The 16,131-nt window shown below is 45.7% G+C and overlaps 2 protein-coding genes across 7 annotated transcripts; both read left to right on the plus strand.

Annotated features, from left to right (window-relative positions):
• Positions 1-3,374: 3,374 nt before the first annotated feature.
• On the plus strand, positions 3,375-8,648 carry LOC121549508 (golgin subfamily A member 6-like protein 22). 2 transcript variants are annotated; one of them, XM_041861300.2, is made up of 15 exons: positions 3,375-3,830; positions 4,779-4,852; positions 5,084-5,288; positions 5,456-5,510; positions 5,630-5,661; positions 5,785-5,857; positions 5,948-6,106; positions 6,204-6,321; positions 6,527-6,577; positions 6,747-6,824; positions 6,945-7,001; positions 7,181-7,240; positions 7,345-7,397; positions 7,564-7,669; positions 7,899-8,648. In XM_041861300.2, exons 2-15 carry the CDS (start codon positions 4,820-4,822, stop codon positions 8,253-8,255), a joined length of 1,437 nt encoding a protein of 478 aa, XP_041717234.2. In that variant the 5' UTR covers positions 3,375-3,830; positions 4,779-4,819; the 3' UTR covers positions 8,256-8,648. The 2 variants fall into 2 exon arrangements, with proteins under 2 accessions (XP_041717234.2, XP_041717233.2); XM_041861299.2 differs by lacking the exon at positions 3,375-3,830 and adding an exon at positions 3,908-3,941.
• Positions 8,649-8,765: 117 nt separating this feature from the next.
• Positions 8,766-14,173, plus strand: mynn (myoneurin). 5 transcript variants are annotated; one of them, XM_041861712.1, is made up of 9 exons: positions 8,780-8,824; positions 9,325-9,371; positions 10,120-10,411; positions 10,818-11,707; positions 11,838-11,997; positions 12,115-12,293; positions 12,427-12,510; positions 12,957-13,058; positions 13,126-14,173. In XM_041861712.1, the coding sequence occupies exons 3-9, from the start codon at positions 10,149-10,151 to the stop codon at positions 13,605-13,607; spliced, it is 2,160 nt and encodes a 719-aa protein (XP_041717646.1). In that variant the 5' UTR covers positions 8,780-8,824; positions 9,325-9,371; positions 10,120-10,148; the 3' UTR covers positions 13,608-14,173. The 5 variants fall into 5 exon arrangements, with proteins under 5 accessions (XP_041717645.1, XP_041717646.1, XP_041717649.1 ...); XM_041861714.1 differs by lacking the exon at positions 8,780-8,824 and adding an exon at positions 8,827-8,880; XM_041861711.1 differs by lacking the exon at positions 9,325-9,371 and having other exon boundaries at positions 8,766-8,824.
• The last annotated feature ends 1,958 nt before the right edge of the window (positions 14,174-16,131 follow it).

Below are 16,131 nucleotides of genomic sequence, written 5' to 3' on the forward strand. Positions count from 1 at the left end.
CACCCTCCAATAAACCCCCCATAGCGCCCCAGGTCCGGTCTGGCCCCGCTGGCTGGAGCTGAACTGGGACGTAGCAGGAGCGGTTAGCTTCAGCTCCGTTGTGGAGCAGTTGACCGGTACCTGATTAGGCACCGGTGACCCAGGCACGGGTTGTGCCGGACTAACGACGCGCACCCCTGGCTTGGTGCGTGGAGCAGCAACGGGCCGGACCGGGCTGACGATGCGCACCCCTGGCTTGGTGCGTGGATCTGGAACGGGCCTCACCGGACTGACGACTCACACCCCTGGCTTGGTGCGTGGAGCAGCAACGGGCCGGACCGGGCTGACGATGCGCACCCCTGGCTTGGTGCGTGGGCCGAACGGGCTTTACCGGCTGACGACTCGCACCCCTGGCTTGGTGCGTGGAGCAGCAACGGGCTTTACCAGGCTGACGACTCGCACCCCTGGCTTGGTGCGAGTAGCAGGAACGGGCTGGACCAGGCTGACGACTCGCACCCCTGGCTTGGTGCGAGTAGCAGGAACGTTCTGGACCAGGCTGACGACTCGCACCCCTGGCTTGGTGCGAGTGGCAGGAACAGGCCGGGCCGGGCTGGCGACGCGCACCGTAGGCTTGGTGCGAGTGGCAGGAACAGGCCGGGCCGGGCTGGCGACGCACACCGTAGGCTTGGTGCGAGTGGCAGGAACAGGCCGGGCCGGGCTGGCGACGCGCACCGTAGATTTGGTGCGAGTGGCAGGAACAGGCCGGGCCGGGCTGGCGATGCGCACCGTAGGCCTGGTGCGAGGGGCAGGAACAGGCCGGGCCGGGCTGGCGACGCACACCGTAGGCTTGGTGCGAGGGGCAGAAACAGGTCGGGCCGGACTGGCGACGCGCACCATTAACTTAGTGCGGGGAGCAGGAACGGGCTGGGCCGGACTGGCGACGCACACCTTAGGCTTGGTGCGAGGGGCAGGAACAGGCCGGACCGGGCTGGCGACGCACACCGTAGGCTTGGTGCGTGGAGCAGGGACAGGCCGGACCGGGCTGGCGACGCACACCGTAGGCTTGGTGCGAGGGGCAGGGACAGGCCGGACCGGGCTGGCGACGCACACCGTAGGCTTGGTGCGTGGAGCAGGGACAGGCCGAACCGGGCTGTGGAGACGGATAGGAGACCTGGAGTGAAGAGCGGCCACAACCCGTCCTGGCTGAATGCCTACCCTCACACACTCTGTGTGAGGCATCCACACAGGACGTACAGGGCGGTGTACCCGTAACCTGGTGGCCTTCTGAATCCGCCCCTTTTCTGCCTCAGTCAGCCCCGTCGTCCATGCCGTGTGCCCCCCCCCCTAAAAATGTTCTGGGGTTGCCTCTCGCCTGTCCGACGTTGACCCGTTTGGCGCCTCCACCGTCTCTTCCCACGGACGCCAATCCATCCCGGCCTGTATCTCCTTCCAAGTCCAGGATCCTTTCCCGTCCAATATCTCCTCCCATGTCCAGGCTGCCTGCTCCTGGACACGCTGCTTGGTCCTTGTTTGGTGGGTTTTTCTGTCACGATCGTCGTAGGGAATAGACCAAGGCGCAGCGTGATGAACGAACATGGTTAACTTTATTATCTTTAGTGATAATAGACCACAATAAACAAAACAAGAAACGACTTGTGAAGTCCACGGTAACAATGACCAACACGGAACAAAAACCCACAAACACAAAAGGAAAACAGACAGTTTAAATATGGCTCCCAATCAGAGACAACCAACGACAGCTGACACTTGTTGCCTCTGATTGGGAGTCACTCTAGCCAACATAGAAAAAGAAGAACTAGAACCACCAACATAGAAATCTAACACATAGAATGAACACACCCTGGCTCAACATATAGAGTCCCAGAGCCAGGGTGTGACAGCTCTGCCAAATGTCCATGATGAACCTTTCTTTCTACCTCCAATATCTCTCATCTGACACATCAGCCTGGTGTAGTGGACAATTGTATTATATTAATTTATGTGACAATAAAACATAGATTACATTTATATATATATATATATTGAATATTTACAAATATAAACAAGAATACAAAATATATATATATTGTTTAACATAATATACTGTACAGGCATATCACATTTCCAGAGTGGGATCTCTGGTAGGTTTAAAGTTATGGCCCATTTTATACGGAGAAATTGGCATAGTAGACAATGTAACCACTTACAGCCCTCCTTTTAATTCATTGCACATCCTTCAAATCACCAGCAGAGGGCGACCATTTTTAACCAATTTTCACATTCACTCTGTTGGTAATGCTTACAAATTGGTCATAACTCTAAAAGTAGCAGAGATCCCACTCTGGAACTTTGATATGCCTATTGAGTAGGCTATATTATGATCAAGAAAAGTGGTACTGAAATCAATATACTATTCATATTACAGAGCAAACGGTAACGCTTCACATGACATCAACTTCTGCTTTGTAGCACCTACAGATTAAACATTATGGAGTCTTAAAGGAGGCCTGGGTAAGGCCAAAATGTCACAAATATTCAAACTTCAACTAATTATTTCTCAATAATGCTTTAAAATACACATGCCAAATATATATCAACAATCCATCCTCCAAAGGACCCATCTATGGAATACATTTTGTCTTCTTATGTTCTAGTTTCGTGAGGAATCACCCTTATGCATGACATTTGAATCTGGTTCAAGGCAATGGCCACATAAAGGCCTACATGGTTTAAAACCTGTTTATCTTCTGAATGAATAAGATGAAAATGATGCTCTCCTATTCACACTCCCTCTGTAGTTCAGGACCTGTGAGCTGTTCAGTAAGAGGTGTGTGTGTGTGTATATGTTTGGACCTTTTTTTCGATGGACCTTTGGAATTAAGGACTGCCTTATTGACAGACTACATCAAACACTTGTTTAAACGAGTCTGTGTGTGTGTGCGCGTGAAGCTGTGTGTGCGTGCGTGAAGCTGTGTGTGTGCGTGCGCGTGCGTGTGTGTGTCTTAACAGGGGTAGCCTGCGGGCGGTATGTAGGCCTACAGGGCATTTCTTTGAGGCATGACTGAGGCACAGATAGAACAATGAGCCAGATATTTAACTGGATGTATAAATGTGAAGCAATGGGTTGGCGTGTCCATTCACTACCAAATACGGTGATGAGAGGAAACCCCAGCGGCCAGCAGTGGGAGAAGATGGAGCTAGATGGATTTTCTCATCGATGAAACATTTGATCTCCATACAGTTTTCTGTTTCAAAAACTAGAATGCGTAATAAACAGAGTGGACTGCGTTATGTAGACTTTACCCTTTGGCAAAATTTCCAAAAAATGCGTTGTTTAGAAGGAGTGCACGGGCGAATTTAGTTATTGCACATGCGCAATTCACAGACAAGGCGTTCCCTAACAAAAATATCCAAATAAATGCTAGAACGCGCCGATAGTATCTCACTAGCTCTGCCACCTTCATGCGTATTCTGCTCGATATGATTCATTTGCTCCCATTGGATACGACAGGCTCTGGTCTATCTTAGGTTAGTTATACAAATCTTTGACTGAGGTCTGAATAGCCATGATCCACAGGAGGCCTATGTGTTTTTAATATGTTAACACAACAATCCGACATGGGTTGCACCAGATCATGTGAGAAATATAGGGCAGTGTTGAGAACTTCAACAATACTGCACACTGTCCAACTCAGGCAGTCCATTACATTGTGGTCGACCAAGCCTAGAGGCTAGTCCATGAAAACCTTAGAAATCTGTTTTATAACTTCTAAGTCATAAAAGGGTGTAAAGTGCTTGGCCAAAATATATTGCTACTGGACTGGTGACTACTGAGGTGTGTGATCATTCAAGTGAGTTGACAATAATGAAACTGAGCACTGATTGGTTAGATGTTGAGTTGCTTGTGCCCAAGGGCAGTGGCCCATGGTCGTTTGGTGAGAGAGAGGCGGGAGTAGAGTTGGGTAGGTACATTTAAATTTTTACATTTGAGTCATTTAGCAGATGCTCTTATCCAGAGCGACGTACAGTTAGTGAGCATACATTTTCTTTCTTTTTTTCTATGTGCAGGAACAGAGTGAATACCCTCCAACGACTCTTTAATCGCTAGCTAAAAATAAATCCAGTCAAAGATTATGAAGCTACTTGGAATCACTTAGCTAACTAGCAGCTAACTCAAAAGGAAAACACACAGACATGAAACTGGAATAATTAGCTAGCTAGATAGATAGTTCAAATACTTTTATTTAATTAACAAAGACTTGAATCGGCCAATAATATGTTACATCACTGTTAGCTAATTGATGGAAACATATTCATTAGATTGCTAGGTTAGTGAGCTAGCAGTGTTAGGTAACCAGTTTGCGATCCTGAGCTAACATTGACTAAAGTTAGCTTAGCTAACTAAGAGAGAAAAGCAACAACATTGTTATGGTAGCTGAAAACTGAAAATGAACACATTTTCCTAGCTAAAACACATCAGTTGTTCGCTTTCAGTCTGTTGAAAAGGACAGCTAGCTAGCTACTTAGTTTAGCCTTTGGAGGCTTGGCCTTTGTTAGCTAGTGTGATGACATCAAGGCGAAGTTTCTACTGTGACGTCATAAACGCCTGCTGACCCTATTTGGCATTATTTTTCAAGCTCAGAAATGATGTAGTTTTCCAAGTAGATAGCTACTGACTTGCCTTTACATCCAGACTTGATTTTATTGCAAATTATACCACTATACTTTATCAGTAGAGCTGACTAAAGACACTGTCTGAATCCTAGAAATATTCTGAAATGGTCTGAATCTCTCTCAAGGGGGACAGAGATTTCCAGTGGCATTGAGGCTTTGAGGGATTATGCTGCGCAGGACCGTCTCCTTCCCCATTGAGGTAATATCTAGAAGTCTGTAGCTAGAATTTGTTCATATTCTGCCCCCCAAAAAAATATTGTTGCTTTGGCAATATTGGGTTATTTCAGTTTCATGTCAATAAAGCTCACCTGAATACTGTACTAGTAGCCTGCTATTGTTTTGCTTTATAGTAATTTGTTAGTTCTTTGAGAGTTGTTTATGTAGACCTAAAGCCTTTCCTAATGAAGTTGTTGTGGTTGTTCTAATGTAGGCGGGACAGCTGCAGCAGCTGGGTCTATTGGGCTGTGCCTCCCACGGTGTGACATCGTGCTCGGTGCTCGACCTCCCGGCTCTCCTCAACGCTCACCGGGGGCAACGCCAATGGGAGGATGAGCGGCGGGGCTGGTACCAGGGGCATGCCGAGGCTGGCCAATGGGAGGATGACGGAGGGCTAGTGATCATGCCCTCTTCTACTGGTGAGAGTCGACTCGTCGGACAATCTACCATTCTTTCCAATTCTGATTCTTCCTTTCTATGGCTCTTGAGGTTACAAACATGCAGCTAATAGTCAGATTTGTTGACACATCAGTGACGTATTGGTAACACTTGGTCCTTTCTCTCCTCTTTCCTGTCCCCTGAGTAGGTAGCACCAGGGGACCCAGGTGTAGGGATATGTATGCCAGCTCAGACCAGCTAAGGTGAACACACAAACACACACACACACACACACAGTTAGGGCTGTAGTCTACATCTATCTGCTCATATCTGTGTGTGTCCACACTTACATTTAGCTTGCTCTGTGTCTGTGTGTGTTTAGGTCAGTGGAAGATGATGGCAATGATTATGAAGGTGAGTCTCTATCTGTTATGGCTGATCTTTACATCCAATTCAAATGACAAGGTGTATGTATTGGGGGAGTTTTGCGTTTGTGTATGTAATGATGTCTTGTGTGTGTGTGTGTGTGTATTTCAGAGGAGAAGCAAAATGATGGGTCTGTCAGGCTGTATGTGTCAGAGGAGGAGAGGATCCTCAACTCTGCAGACCTGTGAGTGCCCCAGACAACTCCCATCGCCTGCCGTAGTGCTGTTGTGATAGCAGAGTTGGTGTATTTACCGCTTTCTAACGTGTGTTGTAGGAGTGCAGAGGAGAGGCGTGATGTTCTAGCAGAGTTGGTGTATTCCCGAAGCAGCCTAAAGCAATTGAACTCAGAGCTGCAGAGAACAGTGGAGTTAGCCGATGACAACAACACACTGCTACGCACTGAGAACGCTGCCCTGCGCAACCAAGTTAAAGGGTAACAGTAGCAACCACGCAGACACACTGCCCTGCACAACCAAGTCAAATGTAACCATCAATCAATCTGTTCATCATTATTTGTGGGTGTTTGTCAGGATGAAGCAGTCGATCCATGATGCAGAGCAGCTGATGGATGAGCTGGAGGAGATCCGGAGCTTATCAGCTGAGAAGGACTGCGCTACGGGCAACCTGGAGGCCTACATCAAACAACTGGTGGGTTACCAGGAAGTGGTGTACAGCAATAGCAACCAAGAAACCATATATACGACAAATAAAACCAGACAACTGAACACACCTGATTTGACCAATCACTTCACCAACTGAGCTAATTGGTCAATAGGAAGTGCCCAGGAAAGATATAGAGCGTTGATAAACTGATGATGAGAAATACAACTGTTTTTATCCCTTGTTCCGGCAGGAGAAAGAGAAGGAGATTTTGGAAGACCAGATCGAGACCATTGGAAGTGAGGTATGATGACCTCTAAGGCTTGACCTTTGACCCTGTTAGAACAGACAAACTGAACGTTCCACTGGCCAGCCAATATGGAGGCATAATATTAATTTGTTGTCCTCAAAACATCACTGAACTGTTCTGTTCTCTTTCTCTCTCTCTCTCTCTCTCTCTCTCTCATCCCTAGATGTCCCGTATTATACCAGATAGAGCCACTGACAAGAAGAAGATCGCAAACCTCAGCCAGGCTCTACAGGCCTTACAGGTAGCAGACACACGCTCGGACATCCTACCACCAGATCACAGGTGGGTGATTGTGGGCCACAGGCTTTTGTTCCAGCCCAACTATTAACTGTTTGTTTGTTTGTGTGTGTGTGTGAAAAAGCTACGGCTGGAGGAGAGCAGACTCACCCTGGATCAGAGGTATGAGGTCATACATAAGGTAGGTGATAACTCCGTATTGAAAAGAATGTTTACATGTCAAATATGCCCTAAATACCCAATACATTTAACCGTTTTTCTTTAGACATGCCACATGGCTTGCCAGTTTAAATTAGGTCCATTGCAGTCTTTTAGCTGGCTGGCCAGTGCCCAACATCTCTTTGTGTGTCTCTCCTACAGAAGGACTTTGTTATTGAGCAGCTGGAGCAGTCCCTCACAGAGTACTCCTCCATCGCACAGGTACAACACACACACACATTTTACATATGCCTGATGTAGACCTCACACATCTAACTGATACACACTGTGGGCTTTATGTTGTGTGTGTGTTTCTCTGTTCTCAGGATCTGAAGGAGAAGATGAAGGATCTGGAGAGCCAACTGGCAGAGGCCCTAGTGTACCTACACACACACACACACACACACACACACACACTCAATGATAACACCCCTCACACATCACTCTAATTTTGGCACATTCTTTGTAATACCCTCTCTCTCTTTTTTGTAATACCCTCTCTCTCTTTTCCCCCTGTATTTCCCTCTCTCTTTCTCGCTCTTTAGTATTGGAGGAGAGGGGGGTTACATGGCGTTAGATGGGACTCTGTCTGCAGCCACTCAGAGCTCCATCTCTCTAGCGGAGGAACTGGGTCTACTGCCATGTAGGATGGTGGGTCACATACACACAACATATGACCGATCACTCTTTCCGCATCTTCCCCCAAAGTGCAGAAGTGTTTTGTCTGAAGTGTTGTCTTCACTGTGTGGTGATCAGGTAGTACTACGGGACAGTGTGAGCTTAGGGTTGGGTAGGACTTAGCTGGGAGGCAGGCTGCCTTCACACACACACTGGGGGAGATGCGCTGTTGCTAAATGCCTGTGTTCACTTCCTACCCCAGGATGAGTCCTCTGATGAGGAGGTGCAGGAGCAGAGAGAGGAGAGGGTAGAGAAAGAGGAGATGCAGAGAGTGGAGGAGAGGGTAGAAAGAGAGGAGAAAGAGGAGGAGGAGGTTAAGGAGGAGAAACAGCTGTTACAGGACAAAAGTTGTGTGTGGTCAGATCTGGTGGGAGGTGTCCAGGCAGCAGGAGGTTTCATCCTGGGTTTCCTGGTTCCTCTGGGTGTGCTGGTCTCCATGGTCCCTGGCTGCTACGACCACTGTTCTGGACTCAGCTGCACCGATACCCTCTGGTCTACTGCCAGATACCTCATACAGCCATACTGTAACGTGCATCACATAGGCCTTCCTCCTCTGTAACACATACATACATATATATGCATGCATACCATACCTATCTACCTACCAAACTTCCTACCTATATGCATGCATACCTACCTACCTACCTACATACTACCTACACACACACATTCACAAAAACGCACAAAAACACACTAACCAAACTCCAACCCACCAACCCTGATCTTCAGGCTGCTATGCTGTTGTTAATGAAATAAACCTGAATACTGCATCATACATGGACAACTGGTTGTATTTTAATAAATGGAAACAGTAGAGTTGATTTTACAATGTGTTTCTTTTTTTAGCATTATTTAGATTTTAAATGGCATTTTAAAGGTTGTTGTTAATGTTTTTGTATTTTTTTATTGTAATTTCTCTACATTGTTCTGTAAAGTACTAAAGAAATGCACTGTCACGTCCCTGTTTGGATTGTAAATATGATTTCAATTTAATAAAGAGACACTGGCTACTGTCTTTCCACGTTTTAACGTATATTTTCAAACAACGCGAGACTTGAACAGTGGACTTGAGTTGTGCTCTGACGTCATTCGAAAATGGCTACTTAGTCGAAGGGGTTATAAAATACGGTATTTCATTTTAGACATTTAAATCCGTCTTTGTGCTCAATTTCTACATTTCACAGGTATTTAATGTTATATTTGTCCGTGTGGTTACGCTCCCGAATGCCCCGTCATTTAAAAATTGACTAACTTCGCTAGTTTACCGCACTCTCCAGGCTCGTCGCATTTCGAAATAAGAGCACTTTGTTATTAACCGTATCAGCGCGATCATATCCGAGAAATCAAAACAAAAGAGAAAGTAAATGGTTTCAAGGTTAATTCTTCTCAATGTACAAGTATAATTATAGGATCAGAATGATTCACAATTAAATTGATATATCAGTAATGGTTCAACCGAACGTAGCTGATTTGCGCGGTTAGCAGTAGGGCAGTTAGCCATGGAACTGAGGAACTTTTATTTTCATAACGTAAACTACATCTACGGGTCGGCTACACAAGTTTCGATGAGAGGAATGTTGCGGTTGTAATTTTGTATTAATTTCAATCACTTAATTTAATCCCAACAGAACACCTGATACACACTTTCAACCAAACAATAACATTATTATAAAGGGTGAGTAAATGTTTTATGTAATCCTGCTGAGGGAGAGAGAAGTAAAGAAGGAGATACAATTAAGAAAAACTAGAATAGTAGATGGATAAGCTATTATTATTTTGGGATAGAAAAGATGGACACTAGACACTTCTAAAAAAATATTATTGGAAAAGTGGCATAGTAACAGGACAGGGTTGTGAAAAGACAATGGTAGTAATATATTCAATTTGCATGAAAGAGATTGGGAAACACTTAAAAGGGTCAATCTGCAGTTTAAACATTAAGAATGTTTTGGTAGAAAGCTGAGGGCAGGACCTTGAGAAATGTAACCCCTCAAATTCATAGGAATATGGATGCAAGGACTGACCATCCAAGATATCAAAATTATAGTTTTAAGCATGTTTTGAGGTTTTACAGTGTTTGTTTACATTTACAATGTTTACAAACATTGGAGTTAAACAAGCTTATATTTTGGGTCCTGATGGGGTATGAGTGTTTAACTAAGCTCATGAGGCATTTCTAAGTTATATTCTTCAAGAATCAATGGGTATAGATATTTCATTTATAAGTCCAGAAATGGATGTAGATTTCCCCTTTAAATACTGGCAGTCTGAGGTTGGCCGTGTCCTTATCTGCCTGCACTGTTAGTAAAAAAGTACTCAAATTAAACATCAACAACCTTGCAAGCACACTACCTCCTATGCCATAAAGACCTATTAGTAAAGGTATTGATTGCACTGTTAGTTAAAAATTCCCCTCCCTGCAGTTTGACCCGGCGTGACCCCGGAAGCAGTAATGTCACAGCTGGCCCACAGTGAGCACCTGTTGGAGCAGCTGCGTTGGCAGCGGGAAAGCAACGTTCTGTGTGACATCACGGTCGTCGTGGGCGACACGCTGTTCCGAGCGCACCGTAATGTCCTGGCGGCGTTCAGCGGGTTCTTCTCCGCACTGCCTGACAGAGGTCACCTGGTTACGACCCTTAACCCTGAGTTTGTCAGTGAGCAGGCCCTGTACACCCTGCTGAAATACATATATTCTGGAGAACTACACACTGACAAGTAGGTACATCACTACACTGGTGTGTACAAAGCTAATTTAGCAATAGGTGTGGAAACACTATTCACCAAATCAAAAGGTGTGTAAGCACCCCTATTCACTACTCCCTTTGAATAATACAACTACACCACCATCATACTGTCACAATAACTATATCACAGGAGGCTGCTGAGGGCAGCACGGCTTATAATAATGTCTGGAATGGAGTAAATGGAATGGTATGAAACACATGGAAAGCATGTGTTTGATGAGTTCGATTACCATTCCATTTATTCTGTTCCAGCCATTACTATGAGCCCGTCCTCCCAAATTAAGGTGCCACCAACTTCCTGTGCTATGTAGGATACTATATTGTTGTTTATCTGTTGTTATTGATCTCTTGTTTATCTGTGGTTGCCATGATAACAGTGAGGGGTCGGAGGCCGTGCTGAGAGCGGCAGTGTTCCTGGGGATGAGGGAGGCAGAGCGTCACCTGAAAGACAAGACCGACATCCAACAGGAGACGAGGATAGAGTCAGCCCCACCCACCCCCTCCCCCCATTGCTTACCCTCACCCCCCAGCCCAGAGGCATTTCAACCCTTGTCCTGCGTTTCTGGAGGGGGCTTGGTAGAGAGGGAGGAGGAGAGGGAAGGAGAGAAGGGGGAGGAAGAAGAGCGGGGAGATCCAGAGTACACCCCTCCCTCCCCAACATCCCCCCGAAGAGGAGCGAGGAAGAGGAAGGGAAGAAAGCCCAAGGCCACACCTCACAACCAGACCTCACCTGGAAACCAAACCTTGCCTAGCAACCCAACATCACCTAGCCATGACGACACCCAAGATGACGCAACAGTCCCCCAGCTTCAGAGGGGGAGAGGCGGGGGAAGAGGGAGAGGGAGAGGCAGGGGAAGGGGGAGGGGAGGAGGAATGAGGAGGGATCTGTTGTTAAAAGAGTCAGACCTTCAGATCGTTGAGGAGAATGAGACAGACTTCAGCCCTTCGTCATTGAGACCTGTCAAGAGGCAAAGGAGGAGCAGTGGAGAGAGGAGAGGAGTGAAGAGAGGGAGAGGCAGAGGAAGAGGGAAACTGAAGGAGAACAGATCGAGCGATGGAGAGGGAGATGAGGGGAAGGCTGGGTTGAAGAGCCAACAGGTGAAAGAGAAGCCGGTGTGTGCTGAGTGTAACAAAGAGTTCTCTGAGATCAGTAGTCTGAAGAGACACATGAGGATCCATAAAGGAGTGAAACCTTTCCAGTGTCTCTTCTGTCCCCGAGCCTTCACACAGGGAAACCAGCTCAAGACTCACCTCCGTATACACACAGGTGAGATACACACACACACACACACCAAACATACACACAGGTAAGACACACACACACACTCCGCCACATACACATACAGGTGAGAGACACCCACACTTGAGACACCCTAACTGTCTCTCTGCCGTTCTAGGAGAGAAGCCGTTTGCCTGTTCTCAGTGTGACAAGGGTTTTGCCCAGAAGTGTCAGTTGGTGGCTCACTGTCGAATGTACCACGGAGAAGAGAAACCTTACACCTGTGAACAATGTGGGCTGCAGTTCGCTACCTCATCTAACTACAAGATACACTGCAGGTAGGACTGTGTGAGTGTGTCTTTGTCTGTGTGTGCGTGCATGTGCGTGTGTGGAGAGAAGACATATTTGTGTGTATCTATCTACCTATGTGTGTCCATGTGTGTGTGTCCATATAGGAAGCACAGTGGAGAGAAGCCGTATGTGTGTGAACAGTGTGGGAAGGGTTTTGCCCAGGCCAGCACTCTGACCTATCACATCAGGATCCACACAGGAGAGAAACCTTACCAATGTGACGCCTGTGGGATGTCCTTCTCCGTCTCTTCCTCTCTCATCACACACAAACGCAAACACACAGGTAACACACTGAAGTAAAGGGAAACATTACCAGTTAAATTAGCCTTGAAGGTGTGTGTGTGTGAGCTTGGGTCCCTGTATTCTCAGACGTGTTTGTGTGTGTGCGTGTGTCCGCATTTGTGTGTGTTTTCCAGGTGAAGCTCCACACGAGTGTCTGGTTTGTCAGAAGGCCTTCATTACCAAACGAGAACTCAACAAACACTCCCGCATCCACACCGGTGAGTCTACCTAACACACACACACACACACACGTGAGAACCAACCACTTTGACTTTATAAATCTATCCAAGGGAAAAGATGACAAGCACCAAGTGTCCAGCTGTCAAACAAATCACTGTCTGTTAGTTGTGTAGATCTACTGTGTTCTAGAAGGGCATCTGTCCTGGAGTGGAGAGAGCGAAGAGGAAACACAGGATGGAGAGAGTCACTAGGAAGAGGAGAGAGAGGTGTAGGTAAAGAAGGAGAAGAAGGGACGATATAGAATTGTAGCTGGAAGAAGGTTGAAGATGGAAGCGATGGATAGACTGATAAAGGAGTTGATATGGAGATTGTAGATGGGGCTCTGAGTTTTTCCCGACCATGTGACTTGACCAGGAAAGAATCCTGGCCCTAGTTGTAGAGAATGAGGGAAGATTTGTGTGTGTGTGCCGTGCGGCGTGTGTAGGTGGAGACCCAGCTGTTAAGCAGCGTGTGACATGTGAGCTGTGTGGAAACACCTACGCTGGCCTGAGCAGCCTGAAGAAACACCAAGAGAGACAACACTTAGGTGAGGTGTGTGTGTGTCGTCTTATCCTTTTGCCATCTGTCTATGTTAACCTGTGTGTGTTCTCCAGTTCCAGTGGAGGTTCCAGAAGGCGCTCTCCTCCACAACATTCCTATCGACCACCAGGGGCTAATCTCCCGTGATGCGCCCAGCCCCGTGCACGAGGAGCCAGGCAACCCTGACCCCGAGGAGCCAGGCAACCCTGACCCCGAGGAGCCAGGCAACCCTGAAGCCGAGGAGCCAGGCAACCCTGAAGCCGAGGAGCCAGGCAACCCTGACCCCGAGGAGCCAGGCAACCCTGACCCCGAGGAGCCAGGCAACCCTGACCCAGAGGAGCCAGATAACCCTGACCCCGAGGAGCCAGGCAACCCTGAGCCCACGACCCCTAATTTGAGCCCTAACCCTCTCCGTGATCTAGTGGAACAGCTGCGTACATCTTCCTCCTCCTCCTCTTCCCCATTCTCCCACTGCGATCCAGCCTACCCCGCCGAAGATATGGAGCAGATCATCATCATTAGAACTTTGGACAACGACCCATGCCCTGACCCCTGACTCAACCAACTCTGACCCCCTCACCCAGACCCTAACATTACTCTCTCAGGCTTGGAGTGGATCCACCCTTTTCGACTGGATCAACGGGACCTACAGGATCCAATATGAATCTGCTGTAGTGTCAGATATAGAACTGTGAATAGTGGGGATGTTGACAAATGTTGATATGTCATGTATGTAATTACATTTACATTTTAGTCATGTAGCAGACGCTCTTATCCAGAGCGACTTAATGTCGTACTTTTTCGTAATTCTCTCCATCTTTTCATGCAATCAACTCATTCAGATCTAAAAGTTGTTTTTTAATGTTCATTACTAGAGATAGTCATTGAGGACCTACCCACAGAACAGCCAGGCACACCGTCTGCTGGCTTTGCATTTCTGTACATTTCCTGAATCGTTCTCTGTTCAATGTGCTGGTTTTAAACCCACAAATCAGGAACATGGGGCTTAATGTCTTATGGAAGCTAGAAGTAGTATTGAGATGGATGGATATTTATGAAAAGTCAAGGTTTTTAATTCAACAACTCTGTTCTTTATTGGGAGGAATACATCTCTGAAATCTGTGTGCTTTCTCATCCTTTCAAAAGTACATTATCTTTATACAGTGCCTTCAGAAAGTATTCACACACTGTAACAATGTATGCTGGGAGTCAGGAAGCAAGTACAGGGAGCGCATTTAATGATAAATAAAACATGGAACAAAACAAGAGTAGCGTACAGAGTAACAGAATCAATAACGCCTGGGGAAGGAACCAAAGGGAGTGACATATATAGAGGAGGTAATCAGGAAGGTGATGGAGTCCAGGTGAGTCTGATGCGCTGGTGCGCGTAACGATGGTGACAGGTGTGCGTAATAAAGAGCAGACTGGTGACCTAGAGGCCAGAGGGGGAGTATACGTGACACACACCTTGACTTTTACCCCAAAAATTGCCGCTACAAAGTGGGATTAAAATGGATTTAATAGTATTTTTTGGTCAATGATCTACACAAAATACTCTGTCAAATTGGAAGAAATATTATATTATATATTTTTTAATATGAAAAATGCAACACTAATATATTTTGATTAGATAAGTATTCAACCCGCTGAGTCAATACATGTTAGAATCACCTTAAGCAGCGATTACAGCTGTGAGTCTTTCTGGGTAATCTCTAAGAGTTTTGCACACCTGGATTGTACAATATTTGCACATTATTATTTTAAAAATTCTTCAAGCTCTGTCAACTTGGTTGTTGATCATTGCTTGCACTGCCATAGATTTACAAGCCGATTTAAGTGAAAACTTTAACTAGGCCACTCAGGAACATTCAATGTTGTCTTGATAAGCAACTCCATTGTATATTTTGCCATGTGTTTTAGGTTATTGTCCTGCTGAAAGGTGAATTTGTGTCTGTTGGAAAGCAGACTGAACCAGGTTTTCCTCTAGGATTTTGCCTGTGCTTAGCTATTCAGTTTATAAAAAATAAATAAATAAAAACTCTGTAGTCCTTGCTGATGACAAGCATACTCATAACATAATGCAGCCACCACCATGCTTGAAAATATGAAGAGTGGTACTCAGTGATGTGTTGTGTTGGATTTTCCCCAAACATAACACTTTGTATTCAGGACATAAAGTTAATTTCTCAGCCATTTTTTTTGGCAGTTTTACAGGGTTCATTTTTACAAATATTTTTATTCTGTAAAGGCTTCCTTCTTTTCACTCTGTCATTTAGGTTAGTATTGTGTAGTAACTACAGTGTTGTTGATCCATCTTCAGTTTTCTTCTCATATCACAGCCATTAAACTCTGTGACTGTTTTAAAGTCACCATTGGCCTCATGGTGAAATAAATCCCTGAGCAGTTTCCTTCCTCTCCGGCAATTGAGTTAGGAAGGAGGCCTGTATGTTTGTAGTGACTGGGTGTATTGATACACCATCCAAAGTGTAATTAATAACTTCACCATGCTCTTTTTATATTTTTACCCATCTACCAATAGGTGCCCTTCTACCAATAGGTTCCCTTCTTTGCGAGGCATTGGAAAACCTCCCTGGTCTTTGTGGTTGAATCTGTGTTTGAAATTCACTGCTCAACTGAGGGACTGTGTGGGGTACAGAGATGAGGCAGTCATTCAAAAATCACATTAAACACTGTTATTGAACACAGAGTGAGTCCATGCAACTTATTATGTGACTTGTTAAGCAAATCTTTACTCCTGAACTTATTTAGGCTTGCCGTAAGAAAGGGGGTGAATACTTATTGACTCGAGACATTTCAGCTTTTCATTTGTAAACATTTCGAAAAACTGAATTCCACTTTGACATTATTGGATATTGTGTGTAGGCCAGTGACACAACATCTCAATTTAATCTATTTTAAAATCAGGCTGTAACACAACAAAATGTGGAAAAAGTCAACGGGTGTGAACACTTTCTGAAGGCACTTTCTAGAGACATGCACCAGTATAATTATGTTTTACCCATTTAACATTTTACATTAGTGTGGATTAAAGGTTCAAGTTAACGTTTTTAAATATTTTT

Source organism: Coregonus clupeaformis, chromosome 34 (assembly GCF_020615455.1).
Source record: "Coregonus clupeaformis isolate EN_2021a chromosome 34, ASM2061545v1, whole genome shotgun sequence".
Lineage (NCBI taxonomy): Eukaryota > Metazoa > Chordata > Actinopteri > Salmoniformes > Salmonidae > Coregonus > Coregonus clupeaformis.

Bases quoted from the DNA above. Each gene is read 5' to 3' on its own strand.
- LOC121549508 (XM_041861300.2), top strand. From the start codon at position 4,820: ATGCTGCGCAGGACCGTCTCCTTCCCCATTGAG. The intron at 5,511-5,629 runs GTGAACACACAA...GTGTGTGTTTAG, and splicing joins GCCAGCTCAGACCAGCTAAG to GTCAGTGGAAGATGATGGCA. The intron at 5,858-5,947 runs GTGAGTGCCCCA...CGTGTGTTGTAG, and splicing joins ATCCTCAACTCTGCAGACCT to GAGTGCAGAGGAGAGGCGTG.
- mynn (XM_041861711.1), top strand. From the start codon at position 10,149: ATGTCACAGCTGGCCCACAGTGAGCACCTGTTGGAGCAGCTGCGTTGG. The intron at 11,708-11,837 runs GTGAGATACACA...CTGCCGTTCTAG, and splicing joins TCACCTCCGTATACACACAG to GAGAGAAGCCGTTTGCCTGT. The intron at 12,294-12,426 runs GTAACACACTGA...TGTGTTTTCCAG, and splicing joins ACACAAACGCAAACACACAG to GTGAAGCTCCACACGAGTGT.